Genomic DNA, 19,525 nt, shown 5'->3' with positions numbered 1-19,525 from the left:
CAGCTATAACATGAAATTTATGGCAGAATGTGGGTAAAACAGAGCAGGGGACATACAATTCTCCCCAAGGAGTTCAGTCACAAATTTAATTAACGCATTATTTTTTTAATGAGTGTCATCAGCATGGAAGCATGTCCTCTGGAATGATGGCTGAAGCATGATGGGGCATACGAATGTTTAGCATATCTGGCCATAAATACCTTGCAATGCTGGCTTCAAAAGTGGCCTGCAAATGCCTGTTCTCACTTTCTGGTGACATAGTAAATGAGAAGAGGGCAGCATTATCTCCTGTAAATGTAAACAAACTCATTTGTCTTAACGATTGACTGAACAAGGAATAGGACTGAGTGAACTTGTAGGCTCTGAAGTTTTATGTTTTGTTTTTGAGTGCAGTTATGTAACAAAAATCTACATTCGTAAGTTGCACTTTCATGAGAGGTTGCACTACAGTACTTGTATGAGGTACTTATGACGAGATAACTGGCTCTGTGGATGAGGGGAAAGCGGTGGACGAGTTGTTCCTTGACTTTAGCAAAGCTTTTGACACTGTCTCCCACAGTATTCTTGCCAGCAAGTTAAAGAAATATGGGCTGGATGAATGGACTATAAGGTGGATAGAAAGTTGGCTAGATTGTCAGGCTCAACGGGTAGTGATCAATGGCTCCATGTCTAGTTGGCAGCCGGTATCAAGTGGAATGCCCCAAGGGTCGGTCCTGGGGCTGGTTTTGTTCAATATCTTCATAAATGATCTGGAGGATGGTGTGGATTGCACCCTCAGCAAGTTTGCAGATGACACTAAACTGGGAGGAGAGGTAGATACGCTGGAGGGTAGGGATAGGATAGAGAGGGACCTAGACAAATTAGCATATTGGGCCAAAAGAAATCTGATGAGATTCAACAAGGACAAGTGCAGAGTCCTGCACTTAGGACGTTAGAATCCAATGCACCGCTACAGACTAGGGACCGAATGGCTCTGCAGCAGTTCTGCAGAAAAGGACCTAGGGGTTACAGTGGACGAGAAGCTGGATATGAGTCAACAGTGTGCCCTTGTTGCCAAGAAGGCCAATGGCATTTTGGGATGTATAGGTAGGGCCATTGCCAGCAGATCGAGGGACGTGATCGTTCCCCTCTATTCGACATTGGTGAGGCCTCATCTGGAGTACTGTGTCCAGTTTTGGGACCCACACTACAAGAAGGATGTGGAAAAATTGGAAAGAGTCCAGCGGAGGGCAACAAAAATGATTAGGGGACTGGAACACATGAGTTATGAGGAGAGGCTGAGGGAATTGGGATTGTTTAGTCTGCGGAAGAGAAGAATGAGGGGGGATTTGATAGCTGCTTTCTTCAACTACCAGAAAGGGGGTTCCAAAGAGGATGGCTCTAGACTGTTCTCAGTGGTAGCTGATGACAGAACAAGGAGTAATGGTCTCAAGTTGCAGTGGGGGAGGTTTAGGTTGGATATTAGGAAAAACTTTTTCACTAGGAGGGTGGTGAAATGCTGGAATGCGTTACCTAGGGAGGTGGTGGAATCTCCTTCCTTAGATATTTTTAAGGTCAGGCTTGACAAAACCCTGGCTGGGATGATTTAGTTGGGGATTGGTCCTGCTTTGAGCAGGGGTTTGGACTAGATGACCTCCTGAGGTCCCTTCCAACCCTGATATTTTATGAGGTGAATTGAAAAATACTATTTCTTTTGTTTGTGATTTTTACAGTGCAAATATTTGTAATTAAAAAATATACACTTTGATTTCAATTACAGCACAGAATACAATATATATTAAATGTAGAAAAACATCCAAAATATTTAATAAATTTCAATTTGTATTGTTTAACAGTGCAATTAAAACTGATCGATTGCAATTACTTTTTTAATCACGTTTAATTTTTTTGAGTTAATTGCATGAGTTAACTGCAATTAATTGACAGCCCTAATTTAATTATATTCTGGTTACTATTACCAAACGATCCAGCTATATTCACCTAACCTCACCACATCCGGTGCTCCACTTAGGAGTAAATCAAGAATTGCCTCTCTTCTTGTGGGTTCCAGGACTAGCTGCTCCAAGAAGCAGTCATTTAAGGTGTCAAGAAACTTTCTCTCTTCAGTTGTCTAAAAGTCTTCAGTTGTGTGGTTTGGATTTTGTTTTGTTTTTTTCTGTTAATTGCATTAGATGGTCAGGTCTCATTTAACCTAAAACTCTGAATAGTAAACTAGTGAAATGGCAGGAACCAAGAGATTTAAAGTTTGGCAACTGAGAGGGGAAGGTATTTGTAGTTGACTTGTTAAACTTTTTTGGGGTGTGTGTGTGTGTGTGTTTTTGGCTGCTCCTATTAAACTTTGACGAATGAAAATTTTGGACAAAGACATTTTTGTTATACATTTAAACTCCCCGAGCTGAGGTATAAGAGCTCACACTGCTCTGAAAACCCCAAAATGTCCTCTGACATAACCAGAAGAAATGAGACTTATATTCCAAGTCCAATTTTAAAAAAAATATTTTCAGATCATTTTTAAGCATTTTCATATTTAATGCCTTTGGTTTGGGACAGCAAATTGTTAATTACATGACTGTATAGTAACACCTTCTGCAAACTTCAGAGCCTGTTACAGAATTTAAAAAGATGTGTATAAATGGGTCACTAACCTCTCTAATCTTACTAACACGAGGGCCACAAACCTGCTATTTTTAGCATGTCAAATTATCTGAAATGCAGCTGTTATATCAACATGGCAAGGCAACACTGCATAAGAAAAGGAATTAAGAAGACTATCCATTTGAAACTGTGGGAGGAATTTAAATGGACAGAGTCCAATTTTCTGAGCTGGAATTTGGTCAGGACACAGGAGTTACACCATAGCCCCCTACTAGAATGTTACTTTAATATTGACTTGAGAAATCTACCATCTCCTAAGTCACCAAGACCACTTCCTGCAGCACCTAGGTGTTTCCATAGAAGTATCATCCTGACCCAACCCTCTTAACTTCAGAGATTTAGTGGGATCATCACAAAGATACTACAGCTTCAAGTTATAACTTGCAGAGAATTTGTCTTATCTGTTTTAGACAAGCAGGACTGTATGGGAAAAGGCGAGGTCAGAAAGAAGAGGATGAGCAAGAAGATCTTACCAAGGACATGGAGGACCCAACACCTGTACCGAACATAGAAGAAGTGGTACTTCCCAAAAATGGTAAAGTATTCACACACAAGGTGTTAGCCGCACTGGTTTTTATGAATGATAGACCACTAAATGAACAGCAGACACTATATTTTCACTGTATATGTTAGCCAAATCTTGGAGATACCGTCTCTACAAGTAGCCTTCCTTTTGGACTCTTTAGCCATGTGGTTTTATTTAGACAAGGCTTTGGAATGTGGCATTCTTCTGAAACTGAGTTTACCTCTTTTATCGCAATTGTTTTTTCTTGAAATAAGTTCATGAAAATTCAGTTAAGATAAGTGAATAACAAGCTAAATATTAAAGAATGTTCTTGCCCTGCGTATTCAAGTTGGGTTGTTTGCATCTAAAAATCTACATCAGGAGCAAAGAAATTATAGCTGATGTGGCTAAGGTAACACATCAAGGTAGAAGACCCAGGAATAAAACCAAGCAGTGCTGATTCCCAACCTTCTGCTCCAAACCTTTGAAAACAATGTTTCTCATTACAGTATATATTGGGTGAAAAGTAAAGCAGAAATACACTGCATCCTCCTAACACTATCCTTAACAGAAAAGCATTCTGGGTGTTCTTCGTTGTTTGAGTTTAACTTAGTTTGGAGCCAAGGTACAACAGATTTGATCAATAATTAATATTCATAATTGTTTTGTGGGCAGTAGAAGTATAGTATTCATGGCACAAAACAAAGCACATTTTCCAGAATGTGTAAGAATAAAAGGCTGTGGCAGTACTTCAGCCCTGAAAAGAAGGCAAATCAGCTTTTATTAGACACAAACAGGAGCTCTGTTGTCCTCTGAGCCTGTACTGGATCAGCTGACCTCTTTTGGACTGCATGCATGTGACCAACAAAGCAAATGGTCAGTCTGACATGACAGATGTACAAAATCCAGACACATGAATCTCACTTCTACATTAATGGCTGTAAACTCCTTTTCGCTATCCATCATAGAGGAGCTCCAGGGACAGCTATATTTGAGAAATGTATGAAAGAGAAAGCTCATGCTTTTGTTGCTTAATCTTCATATTCTGCATCTTGAATGTTCAATATTTCAGGATGGGATACCAAAAAGTGTGAATAAAGCTAGTTAAGTCAGCCACAAATGTAAGATTTTTCATCATTCTGGGCCTGCCCTTTAATTTTCTGCCATCCTTCCTCTTAACTTGACTATCACAAGTTGTCATTGTGGTACCCTACCTGATGGACTTCAGATTTGATTACTTTTTTTCTCTCTGCATTGGTCAGTCATAAATGTTGTTGATTCTAAAACGGGGTTGGATATAAACATTAAAGTAGTATAGGGTGACTCAGAGTAGGAAGATAGTTTAAAATTGAACGTTGGGGTGAAGAACCCTCCAGCATAAACTGCTTATTATTCAATTTGTATTGCAGTAACACTTGGAAGCGCCAGCTGAAATTAGGGCTCCATTTTGCTAGGTATTGTACATATGTATATATGTACGTACATACACAGTAAGACTGTCCTTGACCCAAAGAACTTACAAAGTAAATAGACAAGACAAAGGTTTGGAGGGGAAGTAGAGGCATAGAAATCAGCCTCTGTATCAGATGACTGGAAGGTATCTAATGTAATGCTGATTCTTAAAAAGGTCTCTGAGGAGATCCTGGCACTTGTAGGCTGGTGAGCCTAAATGCAGCACTGGGCAAATTGGTAGAAACTATAGTAAAGAACAGAATTGTCAGGCACATAATTAAACACGATTTATTGGGGAAGAGTCAACATGGCTTTTGTAAAAGGAAGTCATGCCTCACCACTCTATCAGAATTCTTTGATGGAATCAACCCATGCCCGCCCTCTACTCTGGGTTCCAGCCCAGGGCTCTGTGGACCACAGCTGTCTACAGTGTTTCCTGTAACAGCTGCATGAGAGCTACAACTCCCTGGGCTACTTCCCCATAGCCTCATCCCAACACCTTCTTTGACCTTACCACGGGACCTTCCTCCTGTTGCCTGATGACACTTGTACTCCTCAGTCCTCCAACAGTATGCCTTCTCACTCTCAGCTCCTCGGACGCGCCTCACTAACTGAAGTGAGGTCCTTTATAAACCAGGTGCCCTGATTAGCCTGCCTGTCCTAATTGATTCAAGTTGCTTCGTAATTGGCTCCAGGTGTCCTAATTAGCCTGCCTGCCATAATTGGTTCCAGCAACTTCCGGATCTGGAACAGCCCATTATCTTGGGGAAAAGGGACCTGCTTAATCTGGGGCTAATATATCTACCTTCTATCACTCTTCTGTAGCCCTCTGGCCTCACCCTGTCACAATATTCATAAATGATCTGGAAAAGGGGGTAAACAATGGGGTGGCAAAAATCGCAGACAGTACAAAATTACTCAAGATAGTTAAGTCCAAAACTGACAGCAAAGAGTTACAAAGGGGTTCCACCAAACTGGTTGACTAAACAACGAAATAGCAGATGAAATTCAATGTTAAGTGCAAAGTAATGCACATAGGATAAAAGAATCCCAACTATACGTACAGAATGATACGGTCTAAGTTAGTTGTTACCACCCAAAGAAGAGATCTTGGAGGCATTGTGGATAGTTTCCTGAAAATGTCCGGTCAGTGTGAAGCAGCAATCAAAAAAAGCTAACAGTGTTGGGAACCATTAAAATAGATGAAACAAAAAATATAATGCCATTATATATATCCATGGTATACCTGCACCTTGAATACTGCATGCAGTTCTCATTGCCCCATCTAAAAAAAGATGTTTTAGAATTTGTGAAGGTACAGAGAAGTTTAACACAGATGATCAAGGGTATGGAACAACTTCCATATGAGGAGAGGCTAAAAAGATCAGGGCTGTTCAACATAGAAAAGAGATGACTAAAGGTCTATAAATTATTAATGTTATGGGAAAAGTGAATAGAGAAGTTTTATTGACCCTGCTTCGAGTGATTGCACATGTCCTTGCCATTTCAGTTGTATGCACAGCTGGTGCACTGGTGTCAGATTTTTTTTTTCCCCCCTCGGCGGTCCTCGTCAGGGTGGCGCATATGCCCTCTGCCTCGTGCTGCTGCATGATGATACAAAAGTCAGAGCTTCCCCTGAACCTCCACAGTTCCTTCTGACTGCCACTGCCTTTAACATTTTTCCTTGCTATTGCAAGTTTTCCCTTGTTCTTAGTGTTGTATATAGTTGATGTACAGCCACATGGAATCAAGCTCTTTAAGTTGAGGTTAGCATACAAATTGCCAGAAACCATGAGGGGGATAATGGAAGCCAGGGTGATGATACAAAACTTTATTTTCTTTAGGTATTGGTTGAGCTCTTGGTGTGGTATATGCCTGAGATCTCCTTTTGCTTTTGGGATTCGGAATAAGAGAGAAAAAAACCTCTTCCCGCTATGTAATGGAGGAACTTCCTCTCTCTCTCTGAGTCTTACCATTGTCCTGTTTACTAGACCACAGTATCTCCTATGGACATCATAAAATCCCTAAGTACAGTAATGAGAAGAGGGGTACGTCCCTAATTTCAGGAGTTAGGCTCCCAAGTGCCGTTTGGCTTTGAAAATCTACCTCTGAGTTGTTGGTTTGTTTGGGGTTTTTTTTTTTTTTTTCCTTCCTGAAACAAGTATGGTCACTGCCAGAGGCAGGATACTGGACTGCATAGACCATTGTTCTTTTATGCGTTGGTAGTTCGTATGGCCGTCAGTAAATTAACTTACTTTAATTTCTTTAATTTTTTGAATCTGAAATACAATAGCTCAGTTCCTGTGATGTGGAACATGGTAGTTTGAGGTAGTTTTGGTGGCTTAGATCTAAGGATACTGCACAGTGTGCACCAGCAGTAAACTTCAGCTACCACTACTCCTGAGGGAATTCTGCACCAAAATATTAAAAATTCTGTGCACAATATTTTATTTGTCCAAATACACAATATAAGTTTCAATTATTTTGGTAATTTATTTCAAAATATCTGTCAGCAAGTATGTCTGTAGCAATACAGACAAAAAAGGACACAGATAATTTTTTTTGACAAATAGATTCCTTGTTAGGCATATTAATACAGAACTTTAAGTAATTCATTTAAACTACATTACAGAAACGTATTTCCCATATCCCTCAGAAGCAGTGCAAAGGCTTGGGGCAGTCAGGGGTAACGGAGGAGCTGAGAGAGAGGGAAGGAGCCTGGGAAGGAACCTGCAGGGTTGTTGGATGTGGGTAGGAGAAATATGGAACAGTTGTTTGGCGGGGAGGGGATTGTTAAGGAGTTGGGGAGCCTCCCTCGTGCAGACCCTGGCTGACCCCAAGCCTCTCACATTCAGTCAGGCACATCTGCCCCTGTTTCTGTGTGGCCCTGCATCTCCACTCCCATTCAACCCCTGGCTCAATGCTATCACTCCACTAACTCCTGAGCCTGCGCCCCAGTCTGTCCCGCCACTAGCCCTTCTGCACCCCAGTCTGTGACTCCCCCAGCAGCCCTATGGGCCCCGCTATGTCTGTCCAAACCTGGCTCTGCAAGCAGGGTGCTGTGATGAATGCAGCCAGCTGCTGGCTGGTCTCATGCCACAGTGGCCTCGGGTGGATGAAAGGTGGAACTGCAGCACTCCTCTGGCAGAATGTATTTTCTGCAGAGGAAAAAAAATTCTGCACCAGACATGAATTCTGCCTGTTCGCAGTGCTGCAGAATTCCCCCAGGAGTACACAATGTGGAGAGCCCAGCATATCTGTAGTAATGTATGGGGTTGGCCTTTTCTCCCCAATAAAATACAGGTATGCTGGTGTGGTCGGTGAGACAGGTGTGCTTGCTAGGGAACAGTGTGCTTGTAAGGATTGAATCTTGATAGAGGGGGCACAAATGTCACATTTGCAATCTTGCTTGCTTCCACAGTGAACCCAAAGAAAGACAGTGAAAACACGCCAGTGAAAGGAGGAACAGTAGCAGACCTAGGTAAAAAAGAATTATATATTTTTAATTCTTCTTAGTCATCGTCTTGTATAACGGACCCCAGTTTGTGCAATAAATGTTTGTAATTTTTTTATATTTAAAAAAGAAAAATGTGGTGAAACCAGATACTTGAAATTTTTTTACATGTTCTTCCATCTGCGGAATTGCCATTTGGTACTTACATTCTACCTTCTAATGCAGATGTATGTGATCGACGTTATCAGTTTTGTCCCTTGAAGCTGCTCCCTTGTAGACATACTTTACACTATTACTGAACTTGGTGTATAGGGACAGATACTTGCCTTTTCCAGATCCCTTCTTTCCATGTACTGGGAACCTACATTCTGGTGTGCAGGGTAGCATATAAGGTCCTGGGCCAGGGGTAGTCAATTTATTTTATTTTATTTATTTTTTTGTCAAAGTCCAGATTTCTTGGTCAAAGTCCAGACTCCCAAGAAACATTTTTTACTTCCCAATAACAATGATGATGATAAAAAATAAAAAGATTTTGCGGTCCATTCAAACGCATCTGCTGGTCTGGATTTGGCCCACAGTCCACCTTTTGGTATCAAGAGGGCTTAATTATCCTTGCTGTGTATTTCTGCTCTTATCCTCTTTCTCTATGGCAGCTCAGTGTGTACATGAAGAAGAGATTATGCTTTAATGATGCACTGTCCATGTTCCTTTTTCTTGTCTCTCCTCTGCCCACCCCAGGCAAACAAAATCCTGTCCAGTTAAATGACTGTGGTGTACAAAGGTTTGCAGGTAATCCAGCTGCATTTTATTAGAGTTTAATTCTCTTTGCTCTTTACCTTGCAGATGAGCAGGATGAGGAGACAGTTGCTACAGGAGGAAAGGTAACAACTGTTCAGTTAGAAAAGTTTAGTAGGGAATAACCTTCATCTGACCTTCAAGAACTCAAACTGTATCTTGCTCCTAAATTGTGTTTAAGAATAAATACATCCTTTGTAGGAGAGAGTCTTCTGCTTAGATGAAGTTCTCCTTTATGTAGTAAAAGAAAATTTACTTAGTATTGTGAGGTTACTACACCCTTTTATACGTTATAAGTTAAATGGAATCTGAAGAGACTTAAATAACTTCAACATGCTTTGCTAGGCTTTTAAAAACCTGAGATGTGTCCTTTGTTCTTTAGACTTGGTCCTGCAGACTTAAATGCAACTGGAGCATTGACTGTGAACAGACTGCAGGATTGGATCCTCTGTTTTGGGGAAAAAATTATTAACTGAATTGTTGAACATGTGTCTTATGTATAAACAATTTGCCAAGTAAACCTCACTGCTGTGGCAGAGCAATGACCTCTAGAGGCCACTTGTGCAGATGAGACACACAGATTTCCAAAATTTGATGCATCTATTTGCGTGTGTGGAATTTGTATGCCTAACACGTACACCTGTGCACGCCAGTTAGGTTTTTTTTTGCACTTGCACATGTCCAACTTTGAAAACCTATCCCATACTCACTCTACTTAGTCTGTGCTATTCTTGTTTTGCTAAACTTTGGTGTATATCTGATTTGTATGTGGGTTGTCCTGTTTGAAAAGGGGAGAGAAGAAAGAATCTTAGGCTGCAGTGCTCATGGGTGTGAAAAATCCACACCCTTCAGCGCCGTAGCTGTGCTGACCTAACTCGCCATGCAGATGCAGTTACATCGACGGAATAATATTCCATTAACCTAGCTACCGTTGCTCGGGGAGGTGGAGTTCATAAAGCAGCAGAAAACCTCTTTCCATCATTAGTCTGTGTCCACGTTGCGCCATAGCTTCAGCAGCGTAGTTGTGCTGCTATACCACCCCAATGTAGACATGGCTATAGTTGTGTATGCCATCCATCCAGATTGTAATCCGTTACGACTTTTGAAATGTTATATAACCCCCAACCTCACCCTGTCCCCTTTTCCCTCCACCCCCACTCACAGAGTACACAAAAACCCATACACAGTATTCATTGTCATCATGCCTTTTCAACAAGAGCTGCTTCCTCCAACAGTTACATTTTTCAACGCATTCAGCTCAGATTTCCTTCTTAAACGTTGCTGCTACAGCCCAGTAATCTCCCCTAAAGAGCCTCAACAGCCTCTTTCAACACAGCACAGCTTCCAGAATCCTGGATCAGGCCGGGTTTGGCAGGGGTTGTTGTTTTTTGTTTGTCTGTCTCAGCAGTCCTCCTCAGAACAGGATCCCATAGTCAAGGAAGCCGAAGCCCTCCTGGTGATGCCATTTGCACAGCCATGCGCTTATCTCCAGGATGTAGCCGTATCTCCCTCGGCCCCTACCCTTGACTGAAAGGATCATTGGGAACACTACCTGCGCCCCCCACCCCTTCACCCTCACTCTGAACCCTGTAGTCACTTCTGATCTGCTCAGGGTCATACCTTGCAGTATCATTAGGGCCCACATGCACGAGCAGCATGGGATAGTAGATGGCTGGATGATCCTTTGCAATCTGCGTGGCCGACTGAGAGTGGTGGTTCATGGGTTAGGATAGGATGAAGTACATTTCTTTTTTTATTCCCTTTTCTTGAACAGTCCTCCACATTGGACTGTCAGCCTCTGAGTCATGCTAACCACCTGCAAGTATTCCCCGGGATCAGTAGTACTAGACATAGCCTATCAAGGGACTTGCATGTTTCTGATTAGGACGCTGTATTTACAGTTCTTATTGCCAGCGCACATTAACTTGGCATGTGAACCTTGCTACGGTACACTGAAAGTTTCATAGTGTGCTTTGAAATGCAGCAGAGTGCACACAGCCAGCTAGTACACTGTAGATTCACACTGCAGCTTGCTGTGCACTAGACCACTGTGTAAACAAGTCCTTATTCATGCTACACCCCCATTTTTAAGGCTTTTTTTGTCTTTCTCCTGCTGTAGGAAGATGAAGATCCCAACAAAGGTGATCAGAGTCGATCCATTGACCCAGGTGAAGACAATGTCACGGAACAGACCAATCACATAATTATTCCAAGCTATGCATCATGGTTTGACTACAACTGGTAAGAACAAAATCTGGGGAGAGGATTCAGAGAGTTACTGAACTTTGTTTCACCAGTTAAATATCTGGGCTGGAATTTTGTTGAGTTGCAAGCAGAAATTAATTTAGTTTAGGTCTAGTGCCTTCTTGACAGCTATCCCCATTGCAAAATGCACCTTAATGTGATTAGAAGTTCTTTGCTCTTAGTCTTGTAGGGCTTGTGGTAGGTTAGAATTAAGGTGGAGAAGCTTGCGTGGTTCCTGTCTTCAGTATGCCTTGCCTTGCCTATTGTTGCTTAGACCTATTTTCGTGAGTTCCAGATTTGCTGATAACCTTTCTGCTCACCCATAACCTACCGTGGCTGCTAATTTTTTCTAGAAATGGAAAATGTTTAACCATCATGGGTTTCAAATATTGGTTCTAAAAAGATTACTTATTAATTGAACTTTATCTGTGGGGGGAAAATGTCTGCTTGTCTTTGAATTCCCCTTCATCATTTTATATAAGGAATGTCCACCTTATGACTGTGTAGCTCAGAGATCTAGGTGAACTAACCAACGCTGGTAGACTTCCACATCTAGGAAATGGGTGTGTGTTGGGAGTGGAAGAGGAGAAGTATTAGTGACTATATCTAGAATTGCTAATCACTGTTGTCTGGAAACCCAGCCCTTACTGTAGTGATCTTTTTAAAAATACATGTTTTCAAAACTCAGGCGAGAGAGATTGTCACTCACCTGAAGAGGCCATCATTTGAGGGGAAGACCTCTTTTCCTGTGTGCCATTTTAGGGTTATAACATTGATGTTTCCTTTGTTGAAGTTCTAGGCAGCTGTGACTGTAAATTCTAATCTATACAAATGCATCCTTAACGCGTGTTTCCAAATATTCAAAAAATGACCGTATTTGTCAGATGTCGTCTTTCATTATTATTATTTGAAAGAGATGCAATGGTTAGGTCATTAGCCTGAGATTTGGGTTCAGTTTTCTGCTTTGCCAAACTATGACCCTTGGGCAAAGTCCTGTGCCTACAAATGAGGATAAAAGATGGCTATTAGCCAGGATGGGTAGGGATAGTGTCCCTACCCTCTGTTTACCAGAAGCTGGGAATGGGCAATAGGGGATGGGTCACTTGATGATTACCTGTTCTGTGCGTTCCCTCTGGGGCACCTGGCATTGGCCACTGTCAGAAGACAGGATACTGGGCTAGATGGACCTTTGGTTTGACCCAGTATGGCTGTTCTTATGTTAAGAATACTGTCCTACCTCACAATGTTGTTGTGAGGATAAATATATTAAAAGATTGTTAGGTGCATAGGTACTCTGGTACTGGAGAGAGAGTACATTTTGTATTACGGTACCACCCAGAGGCCTCATTCAGAATCAAGGTACAATTATGCTGGGGCTTTCAGGCAAAATCCTGACATTTCAGTTGCAGGTTGTTTACTAAGAGGATTCCAAATTAATCTGTTTATAGCAGCAGTAATAATCCTAAGGGGGTCTCTCAGGCAGCTAAATCAGTTTGTGCAACATGACTGGCAGAAACTTGGTGCTGAATTTCTATAGACCCATACAAAACTGCTCATTGGATCATTAACATCCACTATGACACTTAATAGACAACATATAGCAGATCTGTGGTGAAGGAGGTCTGACATCCAGACAGCAACAAATTGATGTGAAAGAAAGCCCACTGTGTTTTGGACTCTAATACTTTCTATGGCTGTTACTTCACCAGGCTGATGGATTTAGGGCTAAAATAACCATCACAGCAGAATAGTTTCACAGGCTGTTCTAGTAAAGCAATGGCACTGAGTTTTTGCAGTTTCTGGAAACTCTGTGATTCTTCTCTGGGATAGATGTTACTTTCTGGAGAATTGGATAGCACATACTTGAATCTGTCCCACCCACCGACTTCTGACAGTAGCACTACTGATGCAGTTACCACTGAGATACTTGTTTGAGTTATTTGAGGATGTGAACAAACTATTCACTGCTACACTTTCAAATTCAAAGTGTGCTTCTTTGACATGCCCAGTCATAAGTAATCTAGTATCTTTCTGGCAAAGAATTTTATAATCTGAAGCATGCTTAAGCACCTTAGACTATACACTATTTTCTAAAATATTTTATAAATTGTTATGGAAAAACAGTCATTCTAAGGCTAGTATCATTTGGCTCCAGCAAAAAAAAAGAATTTTTGTGTATTTTGTATAGCACTAGCATGACCGGATCCTGACTGGTGTCATTGCAGCCACTCTCCCACCGAGCAGAAGTGGCACCTTTTGAATTACTTGGCGCCTTTAAAATTTCTACTCAACTGGCGGCGCGCCGGGTCTTCAGCAGCACTTCGGCATCAGGTCCTTCACTCGCTCCGGTCTTCGGCAGCATTGCGGTGGGGGGTCCTTCGGTGCCGAAGACCGGAGCGAGTGAAGGACCCGATGCCGAAGTGCTGCTGAAGACCCAGAGCGCCGCTGGGTGAGTACCAGGGGGTGGCGCCTTTTTTATCTCCACTCCCCCTGTTTTTTCCACCTGGCTACGCCACTGCCCCCACACCCTTATCCCACCCTCCAAAGAAGTTCTATCTAAAGGCCATCATAACTGTCCCCAGTTCTTAACTTCATACAAAATAGTTGTCATTGTATGAGCTTATTAAAGTAATTTTATGGAGGGAATTTCATGCCATTTAAGCTTCTTTTACAAAGCAGGGTTGACTTTTTTTGTCATAGTTCAATAGATGGCAAGAGAATTGTATCCAGAATACTGTGTATTCCTTGCTGCTTTAATACACATAACCCAGGAAAGGGCTCATCCATTAAAGCATGGAGAAATGGGTTGAATAATCAAGGATCATATACATTTTGGCTGACAAGTTTGTTTTTTAAGCAAAATGAATTTCTATTTGCACTTTATATTTCAAAGCCTGGTATAAGATTTTCATATTCTGTTTACCTTGTGTGGAGTGTACAAAATGAACTGACTAGCTTTATGGTGATAGAATTCTGGAGGTGGAATTACCCTAAAGCTGAAATGTCTTGGGATCAATTTGCTTTGTATTTTTTTAAAGTAACGGATCAGCAAACCATATTTCCTCCTTATGCTTTCTTTGAAGGATGAGAGAAACTAACAGAAATCTCTTCACCTTCTACAGCATATGTTACTTGTAGCTGGTCTAGTAAAAGCTGTAGAATGATAAAGTCTTCTTTCATCCCCTTTTAAATGGACCCAGTCAACTAAAAAACTCCACTTTTATTTGAAATTTCCCCCATAGTATTTATATGTAATTCATTAAATATCTGACTAAAATAAATTGAATTTTTACTTTATCCTTTGAGCTAGTTTACTTTGTGTGTTTGATAGCACTTCATGTATTCTCAGTTTTGCTGTACAATAGTCAGTTTCCTCTTTTATTCGTGTGGATCGTTCACATGGCAACAGAGGAAAGAGAATTTTTTGTAAGAAAATGAGATGGTAAAATCCCCCCAAAACAGCTGGAGTTTTAATTCACTTTTAAAAAATTGACTAGTGCTAAGGTTTTGAAATATAGGATCATAAACTTAATACTCCTAAATACCTATTTAGGCATTTGCCTGACTTTCAAAGTAATGAGCACCCAATTCTAATGCTGCATGATTTTGAAGCAAATATTTGTAAGCTTATCATTACATATGAATTGCAAATGTTTGGGGTTTTTTGAGGCAATCAGACCTGTGCTGCATACTCTCTATGGATTAGACTGGGGTGCAGGCAAGGGCATTTATCAACCTATAAACTTTCAAAACATTAGAGTAAAAATCTCTTTTTATGGGTTGAAAATCTTGTTTCCTCTCACTCCCCCCAAGTCTGATTAAAGGAACATTGGGCATGTATCTTTTCATCACTTGAATTAAGCACAATCTTTGCAGTTCATGTCTGAATTGCTCTGCTTATGTGGTTAAAACTAAGTAATTAGAGAATATATTTCTATATGCTGTGTTGGGATATTTAGGTGTCTGAACAACAGTGTTCGTTTTAAATGTTAGCACTTCAGGTGCTCATGTTAAGGCTGGGTGAAAGTTCTTGAAAGTGAATTCAAGCTTTTGGCATCTGGATTTTGTATATTCTCTTTAGTAAGCATGTTGCTTATCACACTTTCTTGCAGTATTCATGTAATTGAACGCCGTGCTCTTCCAGAGTTCTTCAATGGGAAAAACAAGTCCAAGACTCCAGAAATGTAAGTAAAATGCATAGATATAGGCCTGTGGCTGTATTCCCTAGTAGAAGCCTAAGCAATGCTTTCAGTTCCAGAAATACTGTAGTCTTTTTTTTTTCCCCCTTCACATACACAAGGGTGAACTGATGCATCAGAAAATAGTGTAAAAGAGCACTGAGGTATTTCTGGTCTGTCCATTGTCAAGAAGTATCTGTTTACACAATTAACTTCATTGTGATTTAGGTAAGAATTGTACATATATCTAAGCAATATTAAGCAGGTTGGATATCTAGGAAAAATACCCCTGATTAATGGTTGCAAAGCTAGTACAGTGTGTTATGTACACAGTAAAATGGTTTCTGAAAGAAGTTTAAGGTTTTTTAAAGCATACATAATAAAACAAAACATGAAAATAGCTAGCTGCCACTGATCTTTGTTTACAGATATACAACACGTGACCACATTGGTTTAAACATAAAAGTTCATAGTTCCAAGTATATAGCACAGAGATTATGCAGTTCCATTGTAAGCATAAAAAAATCAGAATATCCCAAGCCATCTAGTGACCATTTTTCATTTATAACGTACCTGCTTTCATGCACCTGCAATTGTGCTGTTCTGATTTGAACTAGAGGTTTACATCCATCATTGTGGTATCTAGTGCCTATCATCCACTGCAGAACTTTACACAATTGTTTAAAAATAACAAAACCACTTCCACAGGATCCTAACTACGAATGCTGCTTTTCAGAGCTGGGAATGGCAATTTTGGGGTCTTTTATTTCAGTGTAAAAGTCTCTTTGGCTGTAATACCGTCTCGAAATATGCCAGGTTGCTCTGTACACCAGATTAATTTCTGTGTTCAGTTCAAGACGTAACATGATAAATATTTTGATGCAAGATCACTGGCTTATCTCAATAACTTGCTGTTTTCCTTGCAATCCTACTGTATGCTTTAATTGGTGTATCTCCTCTTTACCATCTGTTTAAGAAGATCTTCCTATTAAAATAATAATGTAATTATGTTTATTCATACACACTAGTGACTAGTCTTGGAAATATTGCCTTTAACATGAAAGGTTAAAAGGAAATTGTCAAGATAAATTTTATTTTTTGTTAATAACTCTTTAGATTATTGAAACTGAGAGATTACATTTACTCTTCACTATTTGCTTTTGTAAAGTATTGCATGTCTGTCAGCACACACAGTAAAACTATGCTATTGAACAATTGTTTAAAGTGTGTTTCACTGTCAGATTTTTGTGGAATAGCAGAAGGCTGTTGGGTTTTTGGCAATACAGGAAGATATTTAAATTGACAAAACTCTGTTTTAAGTTAAAAGGATTCATGAAAATATGTCTGCTCACACTAAATCTTTAAAAACTATGGTAACACCGTAAAACATTATGGCACCAATTTGGGTAGATGGATCTTGAGTGGGAATTTTAGCACATTTTTGTGTACTTGCTGCAATTTCAGTGAATGCTGCATATTTTTGGCATTGGGATTTAAAAGCGCAAGCTGAATGCCAAACAGAAGAAATAAACCTTTTTTTTTAAAAAAAAATAGTTTTGGTTGTTCAGTTATGACACACCCCATTCCAAACACACAGACAGCATTTGTGTTGTCGGTTGAAATATTGGCCGAGTACCGCTGGTGCGAAGATATGTCTTAAAGGGAATTTTTGCTGAGGGTGAAGTCTTCACCTAAATACTACTTTAATATAGCTTTCGTCATCCATCACTAGTACTTCATTTAATTAGCATGCTAGAAAATCACACAACTGATTATATCTGCTAACAGAATACACCTCCTTTTAAAAATTGCAAACATAGAGTTCTCACCTTCCCAGGGCAAGACAAGACACAACTCTCATAGCTTTTAAGACTTTTGATCCTTTTGAGGCTTTGTCTAGAGTGTCGCTGACTCTTCAACTGAATGCCACATCCTGGGTCCTAGTGCCAGTCGTGTTCCCCTTCTGTGTGCTGGGAGGCTTCCTGTTTTCTGTGCAACAGAGAGTGCCTGTGGTGGGGCTGGGTAAGGAGAGGGTTGGGGAAAATGAGGGAAGAAGAGGTGTGGGGAAGGAAGCAGGGGTGGAATAGGGCAGTGGGAGGTGAATGTGGGAGTGAGGGGGATGAGATGGGGAAGAAAAGGGGATAGAGGAGTCTCGGGGGCAATTGGGAGCCCAGCTGGGGCTCCCCCGTTAAGGTGGGCCATTGAACCCTCACCCTGACAAGCTCTATCCCCTACCCCAGACCCCTCTGACGAACCCCCCACACCCTGATCCCCAACCAGCTACACCTGGACCCCCAACCTAGAAGCCCCACTCCCCCAGCACCCAGACCCTCCACTGAGCCCCCTGCTGATCCCCAACCACCTTCACCTGGACCCCCTGCAGAGTCCCATTGCCCCTGCGCCCAGAAACCCCCAATGAGCCCCTGTGCATCCAGATATCCCACTGAGCTGCCCACACCCAGGCTGCCCCACAGAGGCACACTCACCCTACACCCGGCAGGGCCCAGGGTGTTTCTGGGGCAGGCCCAGCCCTTGCATTGTATCAGGGTCAGGTGCAGCCTCACTGCCGAGTCAGTGTACTGGGGGAGGTGGGGACTTCAGGGTGATCTCCCACCCCTATGCAGCCAGTGGCCTGTACTCCCCACTGCCATGCTGGAGCCACATTTATTTATTGACCAATAAAATTTGCACAATTATAAAATATTGTGTGCAGAACTTTTAATTTTTGGTGCAGAATTCCATCAGGAGTAAATTTTTCCTTTTCAGCATGTCATCTTCTTCCCTTAAGCGACAGCAGCTTTAAGTAATGTACTTGTAGCAAAAAGATGTCAGTTAAGAATAAGCACAACTGCTACATTCCTGTGCTTTGGTGTTGAATGTTACATGCATGGGTGTCAGAGCTGCCTGGATATGTCTGAGAACCATTAAGTTTTATGAACCCCTTCGATCACTCTTAGAGGCTCTCAGAGTGCCTCTTGTAAGTAGGCCTTCAGTTGAAGCATGAGTTGGCCAATGCTCACATAAGAGCTTGCAGGCAGAGATATTCATAGCTAGAGAGAAGATTGATACTGATCTTAGAACCTTCACCTTTGACACTGAGGGTATGTCTACGCTACGAAATTAGGTCAAATTTATAGAAGTCAGTTTTTTAGAAATCGTTTTTATATAGGTTTCAGAGGAACAGCCGTGTTAGTCTGTATTCGCAAAAAGAAAAGGAGTACTTGTGGCACCTTAGAGACTAACCAATTTATTTGAGCATGAGCTTTCGTGAGCTACAGCTCACTTCATCAGATGTTTACCGTGGAAACTGCAGCAGACTTTATATACACACAGAAATCATGAAACAATACCTCCTCCCACCCCACTGTCCTGCTGGTAATAGCTTATCTAAAGTGATCAACAGGTGGGCCATTTCCAGCACAAATCCAGGTTTTCTCACCCTCCACCCCCCCACACAAATTCACTCTCCAATTGCGTGTGTCCCCACACAAAATGCTCTAAGTGCATTAACTCGGCGGAGTGCTTCCGCAGTACCGAGGCTAGCGTCTACTTCCGGAGTGTTGCACTGTGGGTAGCTATCCCACAGTTCCCGCAGTCTCCTCCGCCCATTGGAATTCTGGGTTGAGATCCCAATGCCTGATGGGGCAAAAAACATTGTCGCGGGTGGTTTTGGGTACATGTCGTCAGGCCCGCCCTCCCTCCGTGAAAGCAACGGCAGACAATCGTTTCGCGCCTTTTTTCCTGAGTTACCTGTGCAGACACCATACCACGGCAAGCATGGAGCCTGCTCAGCTCACTGTCACCGTACATCTTGAATCTCCTTCCTTAGAGGTTTTTAAGGTCAGGCTTGACAAAGCCCTGGCTGGGATGATTTAACTGGGAATTGGTCCTGCTTTGAGCAGGGGGTTGGACTAGATGACCTTCTGGGGTCCCTTCCAACCCTGATATTCTATGATTCTATGATTCTATCTCCTGGGTGCTGGCAGACGCGGTACTGCATTGCTACACAGCAGCAGCAACCCATTGCCTTGTGGCAGCAGACGGTGCAATACGCCTGATAACCATCGTCATCGTGTCCAAGGTGCTCCTGGCCGCCTCGGTAAGGTCGGTCAGGAGCACCTGGGCAGACACGGGTGCAGGGACTAAATTAGGAGTGACTCGACCAGGTTATTCTCTTTAGTCCAGCCAGCAGTCCTATTGTACCATCTTCTGCCGAGCAGCCAGGAGATGTGGATGGCTAGC

The 19,525-nt window shown here is 41.7% G+C and overlaps 1 protein-coding gene across 4 annotated transcripts in view; it reads left to right on the top strand.

Annotated features, from left to right (window-relative positions):
• The window catches only part of SMARCC1 (SWI/SNF related BAF chromatin remodeling complex subunit C1), a 178,314-nt gene that overhangs the window by 58,111 nt on the left and 100,678 nt on the right, over positions 1 to 19,525 (top strand). For all 4 annotated transcript variants that reach the window (XM_073334923.1, XM_073334922.1, XM_073334925.1 and 1 more), the window contains 5 exons: positions 3,066 to 3,190; positions 8,034 to 8,093; positions 8,910 to 8,947; positions 10,981 to 11,102; positions 15,218 to 15,289. In XM_073334923.1, coding sequence (XP_073191024.1) covers positions 3,066 to 3,190; positions 8,034 to 8,093; positions 8,910 to 8,947; positions 10,981 to 11,102; positions 15,218 to 15,289 — 417 coding nt within the window. The remainder of the gene's footprint in view (positions 1 to 3,065; positions 3,191 to 8,033; positions 8,094 to 8,909; positions 8,948 to 10,980; positions 11,103 to 15,217; positions 15,290 to 19,525) is intronic.

This window comes from Lepidochelys kempii, chromosome 2, assembly GCF_965140265.1.
Source record: "Lepidochelys kempii isolate rLepKem1 chromosome 2, rLepKem1.hap2, whole genome shotgun sequence".
Classification (NCBI taxonomy): Eukaryota; Metazoa; Chordata; order Testudines; family Cheloniidae; genus Lepidochelys; species Lepidochelys kempii.
This window is presented reverse-complemented; position numbering and strand designations above follow the sequence as displayed.